Below are 19,809 nucleotides of genomic sequence, written 5' to 3'. Positions count from 1 at the left end.
ACCCCATCCATTGTTGTAACCATCAGCAATAGCAGTAGTGGGATAAAAGTGTGTAACAGCCCCCTCTGCATAAAGGGGTTAGAGTTGTGCATTTTTTCGGAGGGATGGTTTCTATTCAATGCAAGAAAAACATTCGATCAGCTGACTGCAATAGAGAGGGGCATGGGGGAGTGAGCCGGCAGCGTGGTGAATGTGCAAGAGGCGGGGGAGTGAGCGCGGCATCATGGTGAATGCGCCATTTAGGCAAGATGGCAAGGGACTATCCACAGTCCATATGGACACGCGCATGCTGATTGCATTGGACAGATGGCGAGAGCAGCCATCTTTGTCCATGCAGATGCGCGCATGCAAGTGAAGGAGAATTGATTCCAAAAGGTGCTTTCCATGGCGAGAGCAGCGCATGCGCTGCTTTTGCCATGCAAGACCTAAAAAGAAGCAAAAAACATAAGTGCTGGTGGTTTGCACTGCAACACATCAGATATGCTGAGCATTACAGTAGTTGCCTACTTTTTTCTGCTGCAAACATCAACCTTTGCAAAAAGGCTATAAGGATTCATATATTTTTTTTAAGTTTCCAAGAATAAGAAAAAAAACTGTAGAATAGTATTTTTTAATAAAGAACTTAATACGAAGCATTTTTATAAGCCTCAGCCCTCATTCTGAGCCTCGCAGATGCAGTTTTGCTGCATTTTTGCAGGGCAATATCAACCATGTAGATCCAAGTGGAATAAAACTCCAACTGTACTTAAAACATGTGGGGTCGCATTTATGAAAACCGTTGCATTGCTGCCTGAAAACAGCAATGCAACAGTTTTCACTGCTCGCTCCTTGCAACAGGATGGATGCGCAGTATTTAGTGTACGGTGCTCCATGTCGCAAGGAGTTACCGATACGTCAAGCATTACTGATGTATCTGTAGGCACCAAAGTGATGCATTACTAGGGTGTGCCTGAAAACAGATGGAACTTCAGCAATGTGTCATTTCATAAAGGGCAAGCCTCATGTAAAAGGATCCGCGTCAGTCTTACGCCTGCTGTGAGGCAGGCATAAGATATTGACGTGGTAGAGTCCTAGAAGTGATTCAGTGAAATCTCGTAGATTTCACAGTGCCACTTTTACAACACTTTATTGCGGGGGAATGCCCACCCTGCATACATTGACTCTACACAGGTATAATGTAGTTCAGGCCTTTACAAAGTGATGCATCTGCTTAGATGCGTCACTTTGTAACTACGGCAAAACAGCAGCGTAAAAGTGTTGAAGGCCTTCATAAATAAGTACTGTTGACATTTTGCATGAATGATTATAGTTTTTGTATCTGAAATTAACACATGACAAAATACCCCATACATTAACTTTGCACTTGAAAAAAACCCAGCTCCTACTCTTACAAGTCGTTTCGGAAACATGGTTATCCCTACAGTCTCCTTTATTTCAAAACAGTCGGTAAATCTGTTCAGTTAAACTAAAACATCAAACAATATCTCAACGAGTGGGATCTCGGAGATTAGCATATGACAATAAAGAGGAAAATGATTAAACTCTCACTATCCCCCAAATATTGTGCGTGCATTGGTGAGCCAAAATGACCACACAGGCACACAGGCAAACTCTGCCCACAGCAATACTGAATTAATTAAAGATAACAACACTAAAATAGCGTTTGTTACTGAAACGTGGGCGGATGCGGCGTCTAGCCCGGACCTAGTAAAGGCGATCCCAGCGGACTACCTCAGTTATACACTGGATAGGCCGAAAAAAAGAGGAGGAAGCCTTGCAGTCAAATATCACTCATCCATCAAAGATAGCTTCCTCCCTATAGTGTCCGACTCTTGCGAGGCCCTAGCATTTAATCTAACTTTAGCTGACCATCAATCCTTTAAGGGCTGTCTTTTATATAGACCACCGGGTACCAAAACAGGGTTTCTGGAGGAAGTAGGCAACGTTTTAGAGGAAGCACTGTGTACAAAGGCCTACACCGTCCTTGGGGATCTTAATTTTTATCTGGATTCCAGTCAGGACAGTGATACAGTGGGACTAAAAGACCTAATGGAAGGGCTGGGGCTAATACTGGTGGTCATCGGAACTTACTTTGTGCTCTGTCAGGCGTGTTCCCCGGTCCACCACTGATCATTCAGATAGTGTGGAGGGATAGATCGCCTAAACAGGGAGTGTGTAAACTACATTTCCGGTTTGCGCCGAGGTTAGCAGTCTAGCTGCTCACCACCACCGGCATAAAAACCGGATGTCTCCCAGGACGCGCAGCGGACGCGTGCAGCGGGCGCGCCGCAGGCGCGCCGAAGGCGCACCTAAGGCAAGCCTGTCTGCGCCTGTCCGCGCCTGTACCGGGCTTAGGACCACACCCCCAGGTCCTAAGATTGCCCACCCTACTGGCACCCCTCTGCGCTACTCTTCGAGACACCTAAGGGATCTTAACATCGGTAAGATCAATCAACGGTGTAACACACTGCCACTACCTACTTCCTGCACCTCAGTTCCTGAAATCTGCCCAGGTTGTGCTCTCACAATCCCCTCTCCCCTTTCAGTCTCTAGTCCCCCGCCCAAAATCCAGAATCCTAGACCACCTTACCGCATGGCACTGATCAATGCCCGATCCCTTTCCAAACATCATCTGGAAATTAGGGAGTGTATCCTTGACCAGGAACTAGATATTCTTTTCATCACGGAATCATGGGCGGATGCGGCTTCTGGCCCAGATTTTTGCGCGGCCGCCCCTGATGGTTTCGGTGTGGCAAGACTTGACAGAGCTGTGGGTAAGGGAGGCGGCTTAGCTATCATCTATAAGGACACATATTCTGTTAAAATAGAATCTGTCCATCGCTCTGATTGCGAGGCTTTGGCTTACGCCATATCCCTTAACCACAACCAAGCCTTTAAAGGCATTCTGCTATATCGTCCCCCCGGTCCACGCACACGCTTTCTTGCGTCTCTAGACCAATTCACAGAGCTAACTTTAGAACCCCCTGATTATACGATTCTGGGAGACTTTAATTTTCACTTAGAAGCCACAAATGACAAAGACACTACCCATTTAATCACTGATCTTCAATCAGTAGGACTTCAACAATTAGTTACCGGCCCCACCCATCAAGCAGGACACACTCTCGATGGCTTATTTACCAACAATAAGGACATCTCGCTGCCTACTATCCTCCCTCTAGCGTGGTCAGATCACTTCGCAGTTGTCTTTACCATGCCAGCTCATAATCCTAACCCCCCTCAACCTAAAACCCACGTTCCTAAGAATACCAGAGTTTGGAAGAACCTTGATATCCCACTGCTCTTCACCACCATTATCAATTCCCCCTACGAGGCCTCTTCCGACCCTAGTCTAGGGTCCAAAAGGTACCACGAATGGATCATGGAGGCGGCTAATCAGTTAGTCCCGTCCAAACGTATTCCGCCTAATCGCTCAGCGCCATCTGCGCCATGGTTCACCGAGGACCTCAGACTTCACAGACAGCACTGTAGGAACCTCAAGAGACACTGGAGAAAGCACTATAGCCCCGTAGATAAACTCACATACAAAAGTGCCCTGGCGATATACAAAAGATCTATCGTTACACACAAGAGCGCCTATTTCTCATCTCAAATTGAGTCAGCTCAGAACTCAGCCAAGAAGCTATTCCAAGTTGTTAATCTCCTTGCTGATCCCCCCAAAGGCCCCTCCATTGAGGCAACTCAAGACCTCTGTAATTCCGTAGCCACTTTCTTTGCAACCAAAGTTACCAAAATATACTCCACCTTTTCCCCCCCAAAGGTCCTGAAACTTCCCACTCCCATCCTCCGTCTCTCTCACAGAGACCTACCTTTTCCATCTTTCATGCAGTCTCAGTACAACAAATCAGTAAACTCACCACTACAATCAGGTCAGGCTCCCCCTTAGATCCATGCCCACCCTCCATATCCAACTCCATCACGGAGGTCATCACGCCTCCTCTGATGGACATCTGTAATTCCATTTTCCAAACAGGGATTTACCCAGAAATATGGAAAAAAGCAGTTATCAAACCACTGCTAAAAAAACCTCTCTTGACCCCGGAGATTCTGCCAACTACAGACCCATCGCCTGTCTTCCCTTCCCTGCCAAAATCTTTGAATCTGTTATGAACCAGCAGCTTTCTGAGTTCCTCGACACGCGTCAACTCCTGGATGACACTCAATTTGGTTTCAGGAAGGGCCACGGCACAGAAACCGCCCTGATAAAGGCCTCTGATGAAATTAGGGCCATTTTAGACCAAGGTAGGGCGGCAGTCCTTATACTTTTAGATCTGTCTGCCGCCTTCGACACGGTCGATCACTCCATATTGATCGACCGTGTCGCATCCCTGGGGGTTAACCATCTGGCCAAAAACCTCCTCACTTCCTTCCTGGCCAACCGTACGCAGGCAGTTAGGCTAGGGGAATTTTACTCACCCTTCTTCACCTTCCCCTGCGGGGTGCCCCAGGGATCCTCGTTAAGCCCTACATTATTTAATATATATGTAGCGGACTTGGCGAGGGTCATAAAGGCACACGGGTTGTCTCTAACCACCTACGCAGATGACACTCAGTTGGTGCTGGCTGTACACAGGGATGGTCCAGCAGTGGCCTCGAGATTCCAGGAGGGGATGCTAGCCATCTGCACCTGGATGTCGAGGAACTGCTTGAAACTAAACTCTGATAAGACCGAGGTGATGACCTTTGGCAACCTCTCTCTGGACTGGTCTCCCATTTGGTGGCCAAAGCAAATAGGACCCCCTCCGGTCCCGGTGGCCAAGGTCAGAAACCTGGGAGCCATGTTCGACAACAAGTTGTCTTTTAAACATCACGTGAACACTGTGGTCTCGTCCTCTTTTTACATGCAGAGGAAAATGAAAAAGCTGCTTTCATACCTTCCAGCCTCAGCGGGTAAAACACTGATCACCACCCTGGTCTTTTCCAAAATTGATTATAGTAACGCCCTCTTCCTCAACTCACAAGAACAAATCTTAAACAAGCTGCAGTCTATTCAGAATGCGGCAGCCAGGGTCCTGCTCGGTATCCCTAAACATCACTCAACCTCCTTGGCCATACGCCACCTCCACTGGCTACGAGTCAGGAGCAGGATTAAGTTCAAGGCACTCTGTATCGCCTATAAGGCCATACACGAGACTGGACCTGGTTTCCTTAGGAAAGCCTTTCGGATCTATGCCCCTAAAAGATTGCTGCGATCAGCCTCCACCTTCCTACTACCTGTCCCTCGCACCAGAACCTCCACCTGGGGAGACAGACGTTTCCTGGTGGCAACTCCCAGACTCTGGAACTCTCTGCCCATAGCTATCAAAACCTGTCCCACTCTCATTTCCTTCCGCAGATCCTTGAAGACCTGGTTATTTGATCAATGATTCCACCAGTTGGCTCTTGCCCCATGAAGTCTTTAATGCGCCGAAACACCTTAGGGTATTTGTCGCGCAATACGAATTACGTAAACATCAACATAAACATAAAAGACACTTGCTGACCATAAAATCTGGCTCACCTTATGACCCCTGCCCAATAACAGTTGCAAAGCTGGCAGTAACCCCCGTAGCCAATGCTCTAGCAGGATTATCTAAGCAGTTATTTGAGATGGGGGATTTTCCATTGAGCTGGAAGCGGGCGTCCATCAAGCCGCTATTAAAAAAGTCCAATCTGGACATCTCGGACCCTAACAATTATCGGCCAATTTCCAGACTTCCTATGCCAGCCAAGATCATAGAAAGGATTATGAACATCCAGCTTAGTGCATACCTGGGGCAAGACATCTCACAGCATGGGTTTAGAGCAGGCCATAATACCGAGTCCGCCCTGATCAAGTCAACAGAGGAGGTCAGGAAGGTGATGGACTCCGGAGGTCGGGCGGCCCTGGTCATGCTGGATTTGTCGTCGGCCTTTGATACGGTCCACCATACCATCTTGGTGGACCGGCTGGAGGAATGTGGGGTTCAGGGGAAGGCTTTAGACATTTTGAGATCTTTTTTGACCAACAGGGTCCAGGTAGTCGCGCTAGGGGACTTTGAGTCAAAACCCTTTCAACCACCTTGTGGGGTCCCTCAGGGTTCCTCACTTAGCCCTACCTTGTTTAATGTCTACGTCTCTTCACTGGCCCCAGTCATCCGCTCCCATGGGTTTGAACTTACATCTTACGCAGATGACACACAGATTGTGGTGTCACTGCTACCAGGGAGGGAGAATGACGTGGCCAGCAAGTTCCAGGAATGCATGAAAGCTGTGAGTAAATGGATGGCCGGAAACTGTCTAAAACTTAATTTGGCTAAAACCGAAGTGATACTGTTTGGCTCTACGGCTAATTTTTGGGGCCCGAGCTGGTGGCCAGAAGAGATGGGGACTCTTCCCACTCCTGTTAATAAGGTGAAGAACCTGGGGGTCATCATTGATGACAGACTCTCTTCTAAACCTCAGGTAAACGCCTTGGCCTCATCCATCCACTGGACACTGAAAATCCTTCGGAAGGTCCTTCCGTTTCTTCCAGGGGAATGTAAAAAAACAGTGGTGACGGCTTTGGTGCTCTCACGACTGGATTACTGTAACAGTCTGCTCCTTGAAGCCCAGCAAGGGGTACTTAGCAAGTTACAGATACTGCAGAATGCAGCAGCGCGCCAGCTTACAGGCTTGCCCAAATTTGCGTCCATCTCTCACGAACTAATGAAATTACATTGGTTGCCAGTAAGGAAGCGGGGATCCTATTTAAAAGCCTGTGCATTGTCTTTAAGGTGATCCATGGTATAGGTCCGGCATTCCTGGGGCAATATTTTCACTGGCACAAACCAGGTAGACTATTGAGGTCAGCTACTCTGGGATTGATCAAGACCCCACGCATCAGAAAAGTGTGTTTGGGAGGCAGGAGTCTTAGCCGAGGGGGGCGGTGGCCTGGAATGCCCTTCCAGCGGCGCTCCGACTGTCCCCCGAGCTGATGACCTTTCGGCGAAAGCTAAAAACATGGCTTTTTGTAAATTAACCTGGGGGTTCAGTTTCAGGAGTTATCTAGACGGCGCCAGGACACCGTAAGGTAACAGTGCGTTTTACAAGTGTCAAAAATAAATAAATAAATACTCACATTCATTTACAAACAGCAACTTGAAGGTACATTACTTCGATTATTTCTTCAGATTTCACAAGATACAGCTGCATGTCTAGACTGTCATCGTGCTGTGGAAAGGAATCATGCTGCCCAGAGCCAAAATCCACTTCCACTGTCCAGGTGAAGGTCCATAGTGGAAAGGCCAGGTCTGAAACCAGGAATATTTCTCCCCAACATCCTAACTAATTATTGGCTGGATGTGGTCTTCTCCAAATGTCCACTGGAGATTCCAAGTGCCAATACTGGCACACAGACTGTCATGCTTCTCTCAGTGAACTACTCATATCGCTGCATTTTAAGTCCACAGTCCACATCTTGAGACAGTTATGAGCGCACTACTCACTTAAGTTCATCTGAAAATTGTGTCTCCCACAGATCCACAATAACTGCAATGTTAACTAAGTTCTGGGCATTTGGGGGTTTTGTAAGTGTATTATGGGCCAAAGAGTTCTTCTGTATAGTACAAGTTGCACCTTGGTATGTGGAGTCAATCTTCTTCAACGGAAGATGCAGCACATGTTGAGCCTACAATCAGTCTTCGGTGTAGACCTTGCATCACATGTTGGTGTGCCAGATTTACAAGATCCAACCATTTAGGATATGCCTGCTAGGTGAGTACATCAGAACTATGGGTGGGCGATATATTCTGGTCCGCTGGCGGAGTTGGTGTAATCTTGTCCATTCCGTGTTACACTTGTAACTCAGAGTTCCCTGCCAACCGCCACGTGATGGATTATTTTTCAGACACACAGGTCGAAAATGGTAAGTTGGCGAGTGAGATTTGGCATCCCCTGGTGCCATTTTCAGTCGCTAGGAGGACACTTGGCAAGATTACAAGTAGCCAAGTAAGTATAGGATTAGCAAATGTAATAAATATAATAATGGAACCCAAGTATGCGAACAAATGAACCTGTGCATATATATGTTCTAGATTGCTTCCTAGAATTTAAATATCTGTCCTTCTTTGAAGGAAACTCTAGACATCCTTCCTGGCTATGGGTTATGACCACTCTATGACAATGGTCAACTCAACAGGAGCAAGCTTACAATAAAGCCCACATCCAGACACTCAAGACAATGGATGTGTGCCTGACCCTCAATGGGGAGCTTCTGGTATTTTCAATGGTGGCTTGGTAATTAATCCAGATAAGATATATACAATCACACTCCTTTGATGCATGCTGCACAATATTCATTTGAGGAAACACATGCTAGTGTCAGATAAGGCAGAGTAAGAAACACAAATTGAAGTCATGATGAAGATAAAGCTCAAGTGAGGCATGGCAAATAGTGACAGGATGCCGGTGGTGACATCATAGACCGTACAACATTGTACTTTAAATTAACACCAACTGTACATTAATGCTCTTGTAAAGACTGCTTCGAAAAAAATCTAATATTAATTAAAGAGGAGACCGCCACACTGCCTCTCATCTCTATCCTATCTCACACCCTGCCCCAGCTAACACATCTCCTACCTCATCTCTCCCACCAACCACTGAAACTGTAGCGATCCCCGTGCCCTTGAAGATTTTTTCTACCCTCACTCCACCCCAACAAAGACACCCCCTAGCTGCCTCTCTTATCGTATACTCTAACCCCAACAACCTTAAACTGAATGTGCACTGTGATCGGTATGCAGTCTTTTTAAAGAGGGTCTTTGAGAGATGAGCAGCATGAGCAAACCTCCTCCGCAGCCTGAGTAGGGCCCCTGAGAGGACAATGTGGAGAAGGCAGTGGGTGTGAAGAGTTAGCCAGCATGTCGTCTGGATTAGCTGAAGTAGCAAACAGTCACAGATCTCTGGTTAGGCTTGCAATGCGGCCACCATGGTTGTGTTTCCCTCTACCATCAGCTGAAGGAATCCCTAAATGGAAGTCGTGAGTCTCATCAGTACCCAAAACATGGCACATTCATGCATCATCAACATCACCCAATGATGTTCGGCAAACTAGACATCCTGCCTCTGCTGTATTCAGTGCTATTTTGCCTTCTGCCACCAGTGGCGGCTCCTCCGCTAAGGCAGAGAAACGTCGCCCCACTGAACAAAAGGAAAATAAAATGATAATAAATATCATTATTATTATTTAGTGGCTCTCAGGGCAGGCGGGGCTGGCAAAAAGCATGGAGAGGAGTGGTTTACCCTTCCTAAGTGCACAGGACTGCTTGGCCGGCCCTCTTGGGCCAGCAAAACAGTCCTGCGCACTTTGCATCTTCACAACCTGGTGAGGAACATGCAAAGCCTCCCATTTCCCATCTGAGCACCAAACAACAGGGCTCAGACCAATCACACCACTGCATTGTAGCATTGTGATTGGCTCTGGGATACTTAGAAGCTGGGTGTTTCCTGCTACCTGCCGGGACTGCAGGAGGAAGGAAGATGACTGAGGACAGAGGAGAGGCAGTGGCCCGCCGTTACAGGTAAGTGGTTTTATTTTCTTCTTTTTCCGTTGTCGATCTCCCCTCCCCCACCCACCACACCACCCAGGTCCGGTAGCCACTGCCTGCCACTGTACGGACAAAGCTGTCTCCTCCTGCTCATGGAGTGAGAGGCCACCAGGCCTCCCAGTCGGATGAACCCTCCAGAAGAGGCATATGCTATCAGTGACATCCTTGGGCATTGCACCAACATCATACTCCTGAAGGTTAGAAAGCAGGTCTTGTCTGGCCTCCTAGATGGCCATAAAGCCCATGGCAACTGTAGGGTCAGCAGACATAAGAGGAGTAGCAGGGATGCCAGATATACCTGGGATAGGACGCTCACAGGGTGCTTCAGGAGCTTCAGTGGTCCAGTGGTGGCTGGGGAAGCAGGTATGTTGAAATTGTCAGTGCCTCAGATGAGGCTGGAGTAGGGACTAGGGTAATGGTAGCAGTAAGGGCTAGAGCTGTGACTGGTGCAGGGGGTCAGGTGGTGATTTCCCTGTTCCTGGGTGCCTAAGTCGGGCTAGTTGAAGGTTTCTCATCAGCACCTGTATATTCCTGCGAGGTGTCACCTGCAAGGGGCGGTTTTGATTAGTCATAGATGTTGTTCATTCGTAGTCCACAGTACGAGTGACATTTTACATTGGGGTATTGTTAGAAGGTGGTTCTGACACTCTGGGCCGCCCGGATTTTTCGCTTTTTGAGCACCTATTTGTTGAGCTTTTACTGTGGGAGAGCCTCAACAGTTGGGACTCACCCACAGTGAACTCATGATGAAAGAGACTGCATGTGGATTTTACTGGTGTCCCCCTAGCTTGACTAGGCCCCTGCGCAGCAGCTAGAGTAAAGGGCACCGGTCTGGTTACATGCAGAAACATGTGTACATGCATGTGCACACGTGTACGGGCTACACAGGGGAGATTCTTGGCGTGCGCAGCCCAAGAGCAGCTACAAAGTGAATGGTCAGTGTGTTTTACTGTTTTCACTTCATTATTCTCCTATGGAGATGTGGAGCCCTTGTACTAGTTTCACTTTCCTAAGGCCTAGCAATTACAGACACGCACTAAAGTCCACTGTAACTTGTGTAAGAAGAAGTATTCTGCAGAGTCCAAAGTCATATTTGTACTGCTTTTGGGTCATCCAGAAATGTCATATTTCTCAAATCAGCCCATAACCAGGGCCTGGCTGGGGCTGACCCCAGCAGGCTGTATTAATGACCTTCCTTCCAAAAGCAAAGGCCTCCTCTCCGAAGAAGAGAAGATGGGTGGACCTACAGGCTCATCCATCAGCAGCTGTCACTGGGTGCCAGGCACCAGGCTGCACAAGGGAGAATGCAGCACGGGGGAAGAGGCTTTCAGAGACCATGTGGCAGGAGACCCCTGGACGACACCCTTTTGAACCATCCCAGAGGCCTGGGTAGGAAGGAGGGAGCAGGGGCAGTGAAGTGATGTGTCGCTGGTTGATAGGACAAACTGAGACTTCCTGCCAGCCCCTTCCCCAAACTTTAAAAAGTGTTTGCACAGGAAGAGAAGCTCTCTCTGGGGTGTGGTCTGCTGAGGCAGAGGGTGCTGGAGCCTGGCGCAATGAGCAGTTGGAAGGAGGAACCCCTGGCTGTCCCAGGATCCTGAACAGTGCCTGGGGAAGAGAGGCCCAGGAGGAGAGCCAGGCGAAAGGCTGGTGCACGGAGCCAGTGAAGACAGCTCCCTGCTGAATCCACCGTCTGTGAGACCCAGAGGGTGAAAGAGAGTGCTCCCAGTGGCTGGGGAGCACCACCAGGAGCAGGAAGAGGCCAAAACCAGGAAGATCAGACCCCTGGGGGCGGAGATATGCCCCCAGAAGGTAGGCAACCTTTGACCCGTGGCCAACCAAAGACGAAGCGTGTGGGGCTCCGCTGCTGGTCCAGAGAATGCCCCAGGGATGGGTCAGGTCCCGGGGGCTGCCACCAAAAGAAGTGAAGTCGGGGTGCGCCATCACACACCCTGTGAAGGTGCCCCCACAGGGTGCCTGGAGCCCACCCTGGCCACCGCTGAACATGAAGCCGGGGAGCGCCGTGGCACTCCCCATGAAGATGTGTAGGGGGAGGGGCCTGGGATCCCAACTCTGGGTCCCATGTGAGGAGGAGGAGGCGGGGAGCACTGTCACACTCCCGTGCAGAGGTCTCTAGGGGCCCAGGACCCCATCCCCAGGCCCAAAGCAAAGCCGGGGAGTGCCATCATGCTCCCCATGAAGAGGTGGTCGCGGACTGCCAGGAGCCCACCCTGGCCGCTGCAGAAGAGCGCAAGTCTGGGAGCACCGTCAGGCTCCCCATGAAGGCAGAGGAGGGAGCCGGGATCCCAACTATGGGCCCCGGCGGAGAAGAAGGCAAGCCCATGGGGCCCGGGACCCCATCTCCTGGTCCTCAACGTGGTGGAGGAGGATGGGGGTGTGCCGCTGCAATCCCCCGCGGCCGTGGGAAAGCGGGAGGGGTAGTGCTATCGCACTCCCCCGAGTTCCGGCCGATGGCACGTGTCCTTGTCTGCCCGCCAGAGCAGGCAGACCAGAAGAGAAGCGGTGGCTCCCGCGGCCACACACAAAGGTGCGGGCCGGACCGGGAGCCAGCCGTAGCAGTCGGGAGTGGGCTCCCTGGGATGCGCACACCTCCATACGGGCTGGATTGTGGGGTGCCTGGGTGGGACCGGGCCCCTACGAAGTGGTGCGGAACAGCCAGTGCAGCCGGGGGTGGGCTCCCCGGGCTGTGTCACTCACCTGGGGGTTCGGGTGGATGCAGACCCTCCAACAAAGCCCAGACATGGCGTGAGGCCATTGAAGCATGCTGCGCGGCTCTACCCAACAAAACGGGTGGACCGCTGCTCCAATATGCATGGAGGAAAACAAGGAAGCGCCCCATAATGCCTTGCAGGCCGAATCGGCCTGCAATGGAAAACAGCTTTCTCTTAGTCTGTGGTGGCCCCAGAAGGACGGGGTCACCACCAAGTGAGTTCAAAGGTGCCGGGGAAGCTGCAGGAGCAACGCAGTCTTCCCCAGCACGAAAATGGAATGTTTCTCCCTAAGTCTCAAGGGGACTCAAAAGAAAAACCCCTCAAGGCCTCAGCCAGGCATCATCAGCATCCCCATGGCTGGAACTTTTGTTCTGCTGCTGGGGGTGTCTTAGGGACTGCCTCAAGGAGTGAAGGGCTGAGTTGGATGTGCATACATGGGAGTGGTGGTACTAGACCCCACCTCCCCCCGCTGGAGGGGTGGAGATGTTATGCAATGTCACAAAGTAATTAAAACAGCTTATGTATATTTGTAAATTGGTGCATAGTATTGAGTAGTGTGTGTTTAATAAATGTACTCTTACTTTTATAGAGCAAAGTACGGACTGGACAATCAATTATTGAGTGTTATTGCTGCGCACCATTAATGGAGATTACTAGCCCACACCACCTCCCTTGAGTAAGCCTGAGACTGCTCTGCAACGCTACCCTCTGAGAGTCAGACGATACAATTGGGTGTTAGGTACCCAGTGAAGGACAAATGTAGTCATGTTATTTGTGCAGGCCTCACAGATACTGCCTCGTTTTCCAAGACAAATGAATTTACAAACTGTAGTATCACTGCACAACATTATGGTTTCAAGTTCACACAAACATTTTTTCCCATTGTAAGTGGATCATTCTATTGTGGACTTAAACTATTTTAGGAAGCAGTAAATCTATATAAACCCAGGTCCCAGGGAAGAGAGGGGGGGAGGGGGTCAGAGTCATATTTAAGGAGAGATGGAACTTTGCTCCCCTTCAGATCGATGAGGCCACAGGGATAGAACTGCTGGGCTTCACCCTGCAGGAAACTAAAGGAAGGGTGCTAACCGGTATGGTTTGATATAGGCCTCCAGGCCTAGATACGCAGTATCAGGCGTTGTTTGACATTATCGCCGCCCTGGCCATGAGCCACTCCAGACTGCTGCTCCTAGGTGATTTTAACCTATGGGACAATGGGACCCTAGGGAGTCATCTGAAGGACCTACAACATATATGTGAGAACTGCGGCCTTGATCAGCTGGTTTTGAAACCTACCCACTCAGGTGGACATGTGTTGGATCTTGTGTTTGCTAATTAGACTGAGACAGAGGTGACTGGCATACTACCCCAATGGTGGACTTACCACTCCCTAATCCACTTTAAGATCACTATATCCACTCATGTAAATAAAAATGCCTGTCCTGCAACCTACCGAATGGGAAGAGACTGGTCTAAACTACCAAAAGATAAAACGGATCCTACCTTCACCAATCAGACACCTTTTGCTCCGGGTAATTCGGTGGGTCAGAATTATCTTGCCTACTGTAATTATATCACTGATACCCTTGATAAACTTGTCCCCCTGAAAAAGATAAGGAATAGAGGGAAACCGTCAGCCCCCTGGTTCAGTGAGGAGCTGAAATTACTACGTAATCAGTGTAGACAGGCAGAAAGGAAGTGGCGAAGGCTCTATCTAGAGTCATATAAGAGACTGCTAAAGATAGCGCAGAATAAATATAAAGGGGCCATCGTCAAATCAAAAGCTCTTTTTTATGCCACTTCTATACTTCAATCACCGAACAGCACAAAAACTCTCTTTAATATTATAAGGGAGCTCTCCAACCTGGACTGCACGAGCAAGAGGGTGGTTGCAACACAAAAGCTCTGTGACGAAATCTCTATCTTCTTTGAAGAAAAGATTGCCAAAACCGTGGGGGGACTTTTTCAGGATAAAGCCAGCAGTCAGGACACTCTCCTTTTGACTGTCGAGGAGGAACGATTGGCAGTATCATCTATTGAGAGTTTTCAACCTGTCACAGAAGAGCTTTTTAACAGCCTTGCTCTTAGTGTATCTTCTGGCTCCCCCTTACACCCCCTTCCTCATAAGATCTGGAAGGAGTATGGGCCAGAGCTATTTCCCTGGATGCAACTGATCTGTTGCCAGTCACTGGAGGAAGGAGTAGTGCCAGAGATATGGAAGCAGGCAACAGTAACTCCCCTACTTAAGAAACCCTCACTGGACCCAACTATCCCAGCTCATTTTAGGCCTATATCCCTCCTGCCCTACCCTATAAAAATCCTGGAAAAGGCTGTTAGTAGATCTTTGCCGAGCTATCTTGAAGATAACCGCCTACTGGATAAGGATCAGTTTGGGTTCCACACAGGCCATAGGACAGAGACTGCGTTGGCTACCATGCTGGACACACTGCGAATGCGAGCCGACAATGGTAATTCATCAATACTAGTGTTGTTGGATATGTCGGCCGCATTCGACGCGGTAAGCCACGCAGTCCTGCTAGGCAGACTGGAGAAACTGGGGGTGAAGGCAAAGCTCTGACATGGCTACAATCATACCTGTCAGGTAGACAACAGGTAGTGACCATGACTCCGTATGCTTCTCCTAAATCCCTGGTTCACCATGGAGTGCCACAGGGCTCAGCGATCAGCCCTATCCTTTTTAACATATATTTGCGGCCTATAATCTCCATTATAAAATCTTATGGAATCGACCTGATCAATTAAGCTGACGACACCCAATAGGTGTTTTCCCTTGAAGGCAAACATGCAGTGTCTATGGACACATTCCAGGAATGCATGTGTCAGGTTTCTGGTTGGCTCAATGCAAATTCCCTACAATTTAACGAGGGGAAAACAGAGATAGTCTACTGCGCGACTGCAAAATTGAATCAGCAGCACAGTGTCAGCTTAGGCTCTCCCCGGGGGCTGATTTATGTGTCCCAGTTAAGACAGTGCGTAACCTGGGAGTACTGGTTAATGAAGATCTTCAAATGGTATAGCAAACTAACAAAACTATCAGCGTCTGCTTTTGTCTGCTAAAAGCACTTAGACAGATTCTCCCTCTTCTCCCCGTCGAGACCAGGCCCCTGGTGGTAAGGAGTATGATCTTATGCAGATTGGATTACTGCAATTCCCTATATTTAGGTGTCCTCTCATATATCGTGCAGGGACTGCAGAGAGTCCAGACCTTTGCAGCCAAGCTGGCACGTAATAGCCCACGTAGCTCCTCTACCACAATGGTTCTGAGAGACCTCCATTGGCTGGCCGTGAGGGACAGAGTCACATTTAAATCACTGTGTATTGTCTATAGAGCACTGCACAGTACGGGCCCCCTACCAATGCAGGAGAGATATACATGGTACACGCCCACTAGGCCTCTTCGCTCCTCTAGTCTGAGTCTAGCAACAACTACCAGTTTCAAGAGAGCCAGGATGGGAGGTAGGGCTTTTTGCACAGTAGCTTCCCGGCTGTGGAATGAGCTGCCCCAGAACATCAGGCAAGCCGACTCCCTGATAGGTTTTAGAAGGAGCCTAAAGACCTGACTATTTGCCAAAAACTTAGATTTCAGTACCCACTATTCAGCCTGCCATCGGCCGGCTCCAACTGATTAGGTTCTCTCAAAAAGCGCCAGGATACCCGTAGGGTGGCAGTTGCGCTATACAAGAACTATATACAATACAATTAGATGTGAACAACTGTAGCTGAGTTTGTGTACACAAAACTGAAACAATTTCACCTCAGATGGAGTACAGTAGTTCCTGCAATATTACTACGACCACATGCCCAAAGGTGGTGTGGCTTGCCTATGAGTGGAAATGGTCTCTTCCTAGGTCATGTAGATCTTTACAGGCACCTGCCGTACTTTATTGTGATCCATGTTCTCATGAAAGTGACTTTCCTCATTTCCTATAGGAAAAATATTACCTTCAGACTTTTTTAAGCACATGGAGCGTGTTACACATATAACTGCACATGGGGCATGTGGCTTTATCCTGAAATATTGGTATTTATGGGTGCATACTTGTCTCACTGTTTTACCAGAAGTCTCTGAAGGAGAGTCTTTGTGTAGAGAAACCGCTATCTTGATCTTCTCTTTTGGATTCTGAGGCTGCAGGCTTAATTGCTCCTATTGAATCTTAAGCATGCTTCGTACTATGCACCTCAGTACAGTTAGCTTGTTAACCAGTTATAGCATATACAAACCCATTCACTAGGCTTGAAGGCAAATATTTGACAGACCTTTACTGACATTACTGCAACTTAACATTACTGGGACTGACCCTTATTTCTACAGTGACCATTAAAGAGACTGTCACCAATAAGTAAGTGTGTTTATTGTTTAGTTGTTTGAATATCTTTATTCGGCAATTTTTCACCATAAAAGAACACAATATATAAAACATTTCACTTCTGATAAAAGATTATATAATACAGTAGAAGCAATGACACATCATTCAACAGTTTACTGGCAGTAAAATCGTCCTTAGCTAGTGGACTTTCCGGTTTGAAGTTTCAACAAACGGCAACGTGTCATCCACGCACTTCCTAGGAACTTGGCCACCCCACAGATCATACTGGCAGATGAAGAGTCTGTAGAAAGGACACGTAATGCCTGGCTATGGCACCTCAGTCCTAGTTCCCTACAGACGGGTTTCAACCAGAATTTCCGTGCCCCTTTGTAAGATGGGCAAGCGAAGAACAGGTGAGCCACCGATTCCTTAGGGGCCGCACAACCCGGGCAACCATGCGAGCTAGCATCTGTATTCTTCCATTTACCCGTAAACTCATACACCGGGAGCGTCCCATATCGCAATTTTAGGTACAGCGCTCGATCCAATGGTTTAGTTATTAAATCTAGAAAGGGTTCCATTTTGCGCGTACACTTAATAGACAAAAATTGGTCAGTGAGTGAGCCCAATTTCCTAGACCTCATAACGTTATTCTGTACCCAGTCCCAGTATAGTTTTTTTATGACATCTTTCGGTGGTGGTGACTGCAACTCCCATGCCTCTCTGAGACCCAAAGTGAAAACCAATTCCTTCAGGTTATTTAACCATGCTATTTTTTTACAGGTGTCCAGTAAAAGTAGTTCATCTAGTCCTTCTGCATACTTTGCCAGCTCTTCAGTTCTTCGTAATCGGGACCAAAATAACAACGGGCGGAGCCTCACCAAATCCTTTACTGATTTCCTGCCCAGATCTAATCTTAAAGGGATCATTGGGGTGGAAGTGGGAAGGGCTACCACTTTCCTAAAAAAGTTGTTTTCCGCTGTCATCAAGTCAGAAATCCCTTCAAACCCCCACAACTCCGAGCCATAAAGTGCTGCGGGTAGGATCTGACCCTCATAGATGGTCATAGCTGGGGAGACCGGTTTGCTGGTTGACTCACGTATCTCCTTCAGCGTCACCCCGGATACTCTTTGATGGTTTAGTAGCATTTTAGACAAATGATCCTTCCAGGTCATGTGGCTGTTAATTCGGACACCAAGGTAGTCAAAAGACTCAACCAGTTCAAGGGGGGCGTTGTTAAGCACAAAATTATTTTTAAATCTTTTCGAGGGTGCAAAGGCCATCAATTTGGTTTTCGATGTGTTGATAGTTAAGCCTCTGTTGGTGCAGAAGGAGCTAAACCGATCCAGGAGTTTTTGCAAGCCCACCGGGGATTTAGAAATTAATAGGGTGTCGTCGGCGAAGAGAAGTGTGGGGATTCTCTCCCCCGCCAGGGATGGGGCATCCGACTCCTCCCCCATTAGATGGTCCACCACTCCATTTACGAATAGGGAGAAGAGGGTCGGAGCCATGACGCATCCCTGACGCACTCCTCTCCGCACAGGGATCCTATCTGTAAGTTGACCCTGGGATCCCCATCTCACCCTCGCATAGTTCCCCTCGTGTAGCTTAACAATTAGGCTCAGAAGACCACTGGGAATACCCATCTCTCTTAGAATTCCCCAAAGTTTTGTGCGAGGGACCAGGTCAAATGCGGTTTTAAGATCAATGAACGCCATATACAAACTACCCTTCATAATAGCAACCGCCTTCCAATATATGGCGAACAGACGAAAGACCTGGTCCATCGTACCTACCCTCCTTCTGAACCCCGCTTGTAAATGGGAGAGGATACTAGCCTCCTCTATCCAGTCGCCTACTCTTGAAATGATGACCCTGCCGACCACTTTCTGAATTATATCTATCAGACTAATGGGTCTGTAGTTTGTAGGGTCATCTCTAGCCCCCTTCTTGTACACCGTGACTACCTCGGCCCCTTTCCAGGAGTCTGGAACCTGGTGTCCCCTCATGATCAGATTCATTATAATCGCGATTAGTTTAGCCCAGGCCTCCGGATCCGCCAACAATAGATCCCCAGGGATCCCATCCTGCCCAGCGGCTTTTTTTGGGGTTAGGTGTCTAATCGCCAAAACTACTTCACCCGTTGAGAACAAAAGATCGCTTTTATCCGCGGGATCCCCTTCACCCTGGCTATTCACCCCTGGACTAGTTAGTTCTTCCGAGTCTCCATAAAGAGATGAAAAATGTGTAAACCATTGCTGGCAAGTTATATGATCAGCCAATGGTTGCGATCTTCTCTGCCTTGATCTGTTGACCAATTCCCAAAAGAGGTTTGGGTTCCTGCCACTCACTGCATTGGAAAGATCCAGCCAATGCTGTTCCTCCCACTCCCGTTTGGCCAATGATAATGCTTTCAGGTAGTCCCTCCTGGCCGCTCTAACCAATGGAGGGTCCCCTGAAAGCAAAGCTTCTGTCAATTTTTTCCTATAGCTTTTACACTGGTCGTTATACCATACTTTACTAAGAGTAGAGGGTATAGCAGGAGCCCTATTACCTTTCCTCTTAGAGATAAAAAATTGGCCAACTTGGTCTATTGTCATTTTATAGGCAGAGTCAAGGGAGGGGTATTGGGGATTGACGGTCCAATTTTCACCAACCCATATATCTAAGGTAGAAGACAAGCCCTCAACCAATGCTTTAATACTTCCTATATCGCCCTCATTGAGCTTAGCCTTATCCCATTTCAGCCTACGATTGTTATTAAATGGGATAACTTCTTTAGTTGTTTTTAGGGTGACCACCCCTCGCCTGTCATTCAGCACACCCCAGTGAAACTTGCAACACAGGGGATTGTGGTCACTATCCTGGCTTGGGACGACCTCCATATCAATCAGGTCCGGCCAGAATCCAACATCCATTAGGATGTAATCGATTCTGGACGGGCCCGAAAGTCTATTGAAGGTCCATGCCCCTGACTGGTCGGATATTGTCCTGCCATTCAGGGCTCTTAATTTATGGTCCCTTGTCAGTGCATTAATTTGTATAGCTCTGGGCGACCATTTCCTAACAGGGGGCAGGGAAAGGGATGGAATAGACCATTTTGAATCCTCCTCTTCGATTCCTAAGGGGTCGTCTCCGAGAAGGGGTTCAAATGTACAATTAAAATCACCCCCCACCAGA

At 48.4% G+C, this 19,809-nt stretch overlaps 1 protein-coding gene across 1 annotated transcript; it reads left to right on the top strand.

The window, feature by feature from the left end:
- The first annotated feature begins 6,363 nt into the window (after window positions 1–6,363).
- Window positions 6,364–14,879, top strand: LOC147705997 (uncharacterized). Its single transcript, XM_086929584.1, has 2 exons — window positions 6,364–6,444; window positions 13,641–14,879. Exons 1-2 carry the CDS (start codon window positions 6,364–6,366, stop codon window positions 14,877–14,879), a joined length of 1,320 nt encoding a protein of 439 aa, XP_086785710.1.
- The last annotated feature ends 4,930 nt before the right edge of the window (window positions 14,880–19,809 follow it).

This window comes from Lissotriton vulgaris, chromosome 7, assembly GCF_964263255.1.
Source record: "Lissotriton vulgaris chromosome 7, aLisVul1.2, whole genome shotgun sequence".
NCBI classification, from domain to species: Eukaryota; Metazoa; Chordata; class Amphibia; order Caudata; family Salamandridae; genus Lissotriton; species Lissotriton vulgaris.
This window is presented reverse-complemented; position numbering and strand designations above follow the sequence as displayed.

Coding starts and splice junctions, on each gene's coding strand:
- LOC147705997 (XM_086929584.1), top strand. CDS start 6,364: ATGGGGACTCTTCCCACTCCTGTTAATAAGGTGAAGAACCTGGGGGTC. Junction 6,445..13,640: donor GACTCTCTTCTAAACCTCAG/GTAAACGCCTTG, acceptor TTTGCTAATTAG/ACTGAGACAGAGGTGACTGG.